Source organism: Protomyctophum bolini (assembly GCF_963924005.1).
Source record: "Protomyctophum bolini genome assembly, chromosome: 4".
In the NCBI taxonomy this organism is placed as follows: domain Eukaryota; kingdom Metazoa; phylum Chordata; class Actinopteri; order Myctophiformes; family Myctophidae; genus Protomyctophum; species Protomyctophum bolini.
In genome coordinates, this window is record NC_137865.1 from 31,724,017 (window position 1) to 31,731,516 (window position 7,500).

At 42.8% G+C, this 7,500-nt stretch overlaps 1 protein-coding gene across 1 annotated transcript in view; it reads left to right on the plus strand.

Moving 5' to 3' along the window:
* The first annotated feature begins 54 nt into the window (after positions 1 to 54).
* hgfb (hepatocyte growth factor b) overlaps positions 55 to 7,500 on the plus strand; it is a 28,832-nt gene continuing 21,386 nt past the window's right edge. Inside the window, exons 1-4 of the mRNA XM_080761024.1 lie at positions 55 to 214; positions 1,489 to 1,675; positions 2,411 to 2,523; positions 4,456 to 4,570. Coding sequence (XP_080617150.1) covers positions 166 to 214; positions 1,489 to 1,675; positions 2,411 to 2,523; positions 4,456 to 4,570 — 464 coding nt within the window. The 5' untranslated portion in view covers positions 55 to 165. The remainder of the gene's footprint in view (positions 215 to 1,488; positions 1,676 to 2,410; positions 2,524 to 4,455; positions 4,571 to 7,500) is intronic.

The following is a 7,500-nucleotide window of genomic DNA, read 5'->3' on the forward strand; positions in this document are numbered from 1 at the left end:
GAGAGAGAGAGAGAGAGAGAGAGAGAGAGATCTAGTCGAGTCGAGGTCCGCTTCTCAGAGGAGACGCATCTTTGCAGTGCGGTCGGTGGAAGGAACATCATTGTCAGACATCAGATCCACGGGACTTTAAAGCTTCCCTTGATCAGTTGTTGGGCCGGCACCACAATGTGGATATACAGGCTTGTTTTCGGACTCTTCGTCATCTCTTGTTCCGGTAAGTTTGGAGAAAACTATTTTATAGTTGCAACTATTTATTTGTCGGTTGGGTTGATCCCTCTCCGCTTTGAATGAATAGGCTACATAACATTGTAGGCTAGTCCCATATCCATGTGCATATATAGCCGTATTTCAAATTGGTTCATGCTTTCTTGACGACTGCATATATTATTATCGCGCATATTAACAATAACTATTTTCTATTTAGGCTACTGTATCACGGGTTTTCATCCCAACTCTTGCGCATGGTTATGCATGCCAGCACCTTTTGATTAGCACCGCATAGATGCATGCGTTAACGCATTAGAGAACACGTAGGCCTATTCGATGAACTAAAAGTGGGTAGCCTATGCCTATGTTGCTCCCCCAAATGTCTCCGAATTAAAAACCCCATTAATGATCCATTCTTCAAGTGCGTCTGGTATTTGCGCCTCGTTGCTCTCTCGACGCACTCACTCATTGCCGAGCCGGTGAACTCATTGAGCAGGATCATCAGGTATAACTTGTCTTAATGCATCTAAAATAACAAATATTTCTGCATTGAAACTGTAAACTAAAACCTTTCCTTTCAAATCCTCCGCAATACTTTCAGACATCCCTGCGAAGTGCGAACGACTAAGCTATAGGCCTACACACAAAGCGTTGTTATAACTTTCAGATCCCATTTAATTGCTCAAGTTTATCCTTGCGGATTTTTTTTTGTTTGGCATCTACAGTCTACATGAGCTGCTTATAGCGTCTCTGTTGAATTAAGTAGGAGGAGGAGGAGGAGGAGAGGGATAAAGCGTGCCCTCTGAAGGTCTGCACTCTGCAGAGATGCAGAGAGAACCTGCCAAAGACAGCATTAGAGACACTGAGACACCACTCTTACGTGTCGTGTGTGTGCGTGTGTGCGCGCGCGTCTAGTATAACTATAGAACTTATAGTTGGTAGAGGTGCTAAGGTGACAGTGATGAATGACTGTGCATCCCATTAGATTCTGTAATAAGCAGACAGACTAATTCACACATTGTTATGCTTGTCAGAGAGAGCTGCAGGCCATTGAAGAACAAGAACAGTCAATCATGCTTCATTGCTTATATAGGTTCATTCATTGTCCATGTCTAACTTGTGTCTATTGTGTGTGTGTGCGTGTGCGTGTGCGTGTGCGTGTGCGTGTGTGTGTGTGTGTGTGCGTGCGTGCGTGCGTGCATGATGTGCATCATGTAAGATGTATTTTTCTAGCCCACTGCCGAGCTTGCTATAAACTTCTCTTTCTAACTGGCCTATCAGAGAGCAGGAGGAATGCACTGCAGGACTACCAGAGGGTCGACGGCGTACGACTGGTCGCCCTGTCCCCCATGACCCCCTCCCACCTGTCCCCTGGCCCCTCCCACCACCTGACCAAAAGCAGGAAGCTGAGCATGGCCAAGTGCGCCAAAGCCTGCAGCCGCAACAAGAGGCTCCCTTTTGTCTGCAGGTACGTCATGTGGAGTGGTCCTATATGCATACTGTGTACTGTGTACTGGTCCTATATGCATACTGTGTACTGTGTACTGGTCCTATATGCATACTGTGTACTGTGTACTGGTCCTATATGCATACTGTGTACTGTTGTACTGGTCCTATATGCATACTGTGTACTGTGTACTGGTCCTATATGCATACTGTGTACTGTGTACTGGTCCTATATGCATACTGTGTACTGTGTACTGGTCCTATATGCATACTGTGTACTGGTCCTATATGCATACTGTGTACTGTGTACTGGTCCTATATGCATACTGTGTACTGTGTACTGGTCCTATATGCATACTGTGTACTGTGTACTGGTCCTATATGCATACTGTGTACTGTGTACTGGTCCTATATGCATACTGTGTACTGTGTACTGGTCCTATATGCATACTGTGTACTGGTCCTATATGCATACTTTGTACTGTGTACTGGTCCTATATGCATACTGTGTACTGTGTACTGGTCCTATATGCATGCTGTGTACTGTGTACTGGTCCTATATGCATACTGTGTACTGTGTACTGGTCCTATATGCATACTGTGTACTGTGTACTGGTCCTATATGCATACTGTGCATCAGGTACGTCATGTGGAGTGCTCCTATATGCATACTGTGTAAAAAAATAAATAATCAGAAAACCCACCATTCCGGAACCAGTGTGTGGGTAACAGTGTATCTCTCTCTCTCTCTCTCCAGAGCGTTCCTGTACGATCATAAAAGCAGAAAGTGCCACTGGATGTCCTTTGACAGGAGCTCACCTGGAACCCAGAGTCAGCAGGACTTCAACTACCAGCTGTATCAAAAGAAAGGTGCCCTATAGCGGTCTCCTCTACACTTAATTCTCCTACACTATCTTATAGCTGCAATTATAGTCTTGATTATTTTCTACTGTTCAATTATTTCATTCCAAACGCCACAATTTCACAATATTTACATACTGTATGCATCTACAGTTCCAGAATACTGTACAGTGCACTGCACTGTAGAGAGGAGAGAGAGAGAGATAAACACATGCACACACAATGAGAAAGAAGGGTTGTCCACACACTGTATATCAGCTCCAAGGAAACATTTATTACTCAATAAAAGTTTCCTGGGAGCTGATATACAGTGTGCGGACAACCCTTTCTCATTGTACGTATTCTTTTGTGCAGCACCTGTAGTGTTCTGAGATGTGCGTGCTTCCTTTTTGATCCAAACACACGCACGGACGCACGCACGCACACTGTGCACACGCGCACACAAGATATAATTCAATCTTTATTTCAGACTCAGGGTCCATAACACATACAAAATAACGATGATAATGATAAATGAAAACCATAAAGAATATGCTCACAGTCTGTCTCCAAGTCATAGAAGAGAAACGATTAGAACTCTTCACAGGGTTTGTTAAAATCATAATGACAGAGTTGTCCGACTCATGTAATGTAATGTTTACAGCACAGCCATAGATTACGGTCAATTTTGTGTCATTATCTACAGTAGTGTTTGTGTAAACTATGGAAATCCAGCCCTCGGCCCTAGATCTGTTGACAGGCTGTTCACAATGCAGAACATGCACGCTGTGCCGTGTGGCTGACTTCTTTCATTTCTTCACTTTGTTCCAAATATTTTGCTGAAGATTAGGAAAACAGACGTTGGATTCTGGCAAAGACAAAGTCCTTGTTAAGCTAAGATTCATACTGTATAAGTGAACATCTCCAACTCTCTGCTTTCTAAATCAGCTCAAACACAACAGTTGGCTGATCTCCCGTTCTCGAAATCTCACTTCTCTCTCTCTCTCTCTCTCTCTCTCTCTCTCTCTCTCTCTCTCTCTCTCTCTCTCTCTCTCTCTCTCTCCCTCTCTCTCTCTCAGATAAATTCAGTGACAGATAGTAATTATAAATGGAAGTAACAATACACAATGCATATTCAACAACAAACAAAAGTTGTCAAGTGAGTAAATGAAACATGCATTACCAAATACACATAAATCAAATACAATTACCGGTAGTGCATTTTATATTTCTCTCTCTCAATTCAATTAGCCCTTCACTAAGTCCTTCCCCAACCCATCCTTCCCCAATAGGCACGTTAGCAGCGAAGAAAGCTTGACCTGCATAGCAACCATTGCTAAACTATTTGGATTGGCATTGGACAATCGCTTTTTGGGGTGGGATTTAGTGAAGGGCTAATTCAAAAGAGCTTTATTGGCATGAGAAAACATACATTGCCAAAGCAAAAGTGGAACAAAACAATCAAGATAAAACAATGTATATGTACAAATAAATATTGACTATAAGTAGGAATAAAATCACGTGTGTTACATTAACACATTGAGTAATACTATCTTGTGAAACAATACAAAAATATTGTGCATTTTGTCAGAGATAGTTTTACATAGGAAACGTTAGCTTTATACTTTTGAAAGTTGACAGCAGTATTTAAATGTTTTTGCATTCACTTAGTATAAAAACATTTGTGAAAGTATAGCAGAAATGTATTAAAATGTAATTGAATCAAAGTTAGTTATTTCTATGTACCGAGGACATGTGCTGTAAACAGTGTAGGGAATAAACAGTGTACACACAATGATTTGTATTCCTTCAGGTGGTTGTATTCCATTTGACATTCTTCTCCTGTCACAGCAGCTCACAAATCTTACTGCTGTGTTTACTGTTTGCACATTGTTGCACTCTCTCCCTCTCCCTCTCCCTCTCCCTCTCCCTCTCTCTCTCTCTCTCTCTCTCCCCCTACAGACTATGTGAGGGAGTGTATCGTAGGTACAGGTCAGAGCTACAGGGGCCGGAGAACAGCAACAGTGAGTGCGATCCTCTGCCAAGCCTGGGCCTCGACTATTCCTCATGAACACAAGTAAGACCCTTATGTCATTTTTACTGCCATCCCGTGCGGAGCACAACCTATACTCGAGGGCCCTATTGCGCGCGCCCCTTATTACCCCTCATGCCTAAACCTTAACTTTTAGGCATGTTTTGCTATGTTGAAAAACATAAAAAAATTGTTCAAATGGAAGATCTACACACTTGCAATGTGTCGATGTAGCTGGGCTATTTTCACTATTTAGAAAATATAGTAGTGTATAAAAGGCCCCCCAAAAAGTTTCGGCATAAGGGGTAAGGCCTTAAATGAAAATATATTTAGAATGTTGCATATATTGTACATCTCTCCTAATATAAGAAGAGGTATCCAAAACGTGCATGTGGACACAATTGTTTCCCTTATTATTCCCTTATATTTTAAAACGTGTGGAATTACTGTATGGGATGTATGAGACCTTTCCAAGTCCCTGGGAACGATGTGAAAGCTGTTTGTGAGTTTGTGAGTTTGACTCATTGTCCTGCAGGACAATGAGTCAAACTCACAAACTCACAAACATCCTCAGCTGCAGAATACTTTTAACACTGTTAGCGCAGCCATGTTCATTGATGGTTACTGTAAGCACAGGTCAATGTGTTAGCAGTGCAATTAGCAAGTAGCTAGAGGTCAGCGCATGTGCACGCACATGTGTGCACGCTTGCGCGCGCGTGTGTGTGTGTGTGTGTGTGTGTGTGCGCACACGCATGTGTGAGTGATATATTAGGGCCTGATTAGACTCCCGGGAGCAGTCATTCATCAGAAACGATATGCTCTGACCTCATTGTAACGCTTAACAGAGTCACAGATCATTTCCTGCTGCGGCCTTACTGTTTATCTAGGTGTAGGAAATGTTTGCGTGCATGTGTGTGTGTGTGTGTGTGTGTGTGTGTGTGTGTGTGTGTGTGTGTGTGTGTGTGTGTGTGTGTGTGTGTGTGTGTGTGTGTGTGTGTGTGTGTGTGTGTGTGTGTGTGTGTGTGTGTGTGTGTGTGTGTGTGTGTGTGCGTTTGTGTGTGTGTGTGTAGGATTAGAATCATGTCTAATGCACAATTTAGCTTAAGCACTGGACATGTTCCCCGATCAAATTCCCTGATAACTTGCCAAAACGCATCCATATACTTAATACCTTTAGAGTCTATTTAGAGAAGGAGAAAGAGGTCACAGAAACTAAAAGGATTTAAGATGAATCTGAAGGTAAAGCAGCAATGTATTAGTAGGATAAAGGATCCTGTCTGGTCCATTTTAGCGGGTTGAGTGAGTCCCTTTGCTGTGTGTCTTTTCCCCCATCTCTCTCCCCGTTTCCTGTCAAGCTACTGTATATCTATCAAAAAAGCCCCAAAAATATCTTTGAGATCATGGATTGTGCCTGGCCGCACAATAGCTTCTTGAGCCACTGTGGTAATACAGAGACTGTCAACTGTTTTGTCCTGGGACCTGAAACACGTGTCAGGAACCTGTACATGAACCACCTAAACACTCTAAACTGGCCGTATGTTGGCTCTGTATAGTTGGAACTCGTTTTCTTTTCCGGTCTACACCAATTATTTTCGACACAAATAGCCGCAACACACCGCAACGAGAGCACGAGACGCACTGGGATCGGTTATTTTCGGCGAATGTTCCCGCCGGAATGTGGATGCTGGGGTTCAAGTAGTTAATGGGTACAATGTTCAGCTGTTCAAAGTTGTTCTTTGTGCGTGACCCTGGAAAGATAATCTGTCACCCACGTTTACTTCCTGACCCACAGGTTGATGTCCTGGAGGGAATGCAGCCCTTAAAGGCCCCCCGCAGTTATTCGGTGTTTTTCAGATATTTCATGTTTAGTCAGAAACACTCACGTCAAAGTAGATTAACCATTTATTGCAACAAATGGAATACAGTTAAACTTGCCGTTAAAGTCTCTGCTCTTGCAAAAACCTATAGGGGTACAATAGCAATACATAAGCAATACATTGACATATTTGACGAAATACAAATTAGAAAATACAAAAAAGTATTTCAAATACATGTATTTCAAATACTGCCCATCTCTGATTATGAAAGTGTGACGTAATGAAGCTTGGCGTAATGTAGCTTGGCTGATTGATAAAATCAGCTGACCGATGGTGCAAGTGTAGCGCAGTGGCTCACAACTTCAGCCTGATGGCCTAAAAGTCTAATATCTCGCCCAAGTATTAGGGATATCCCTTTGGATTAGTGGTTAAGATGTTGGCGTTCCCATGCGGGAAATCCGGGTTCGATTCCCGGGTGTTACGCAAGACTCCTGTGTCCACTGGCCAGGCATCAACTATGCTTATTTTTTCCAGTGCTCACCTGTAGTGCTATAAGTATACATTGATTCCAGAGGCAACATGTACCATTTTTGACACATACATACTGTAAATGTGAAGCTTGTCTTGAAACGACGTTTGGCTAAAAGTGACTTATGATAATCCTGATCCCATCGCACTGTGGCGTGATAATTGGTTGCAAAATAGACTTTACCATTTTGGATTTGATTTTAATAGTGAAGTTGGGGGAGATTTAATCTTCCACCTCCAAACTTTGCTCTAACTCAAACTTTGCATCTCATTATCAAAGCAGCGTGACTCGACTCCTTCCTCAGGTATTAGGATTTCATTGAAGTAGATGAAAAAGCCACACACACACACACACACACACACACACACACACACACACACACACACACACACACACACACACACACACACACACACACACCTCATCTTACACCTCGACAGAACTCATCTCCCCCACTATCTCTTCCTGTGCGCCCCTTTTTCACAGACTTTTTGAAGGCTTTGTAGTGCGTGGTCCCTCCGTCCCTGTGAATCAAAGAGAGCAGTGCCTGTTTGTACCTTCAGTGAACCTGCGTTATCGCAGTGCTATGAGCATGTCTTTGCAGGGCAGCTAATTAAAGCCAGGCTCTT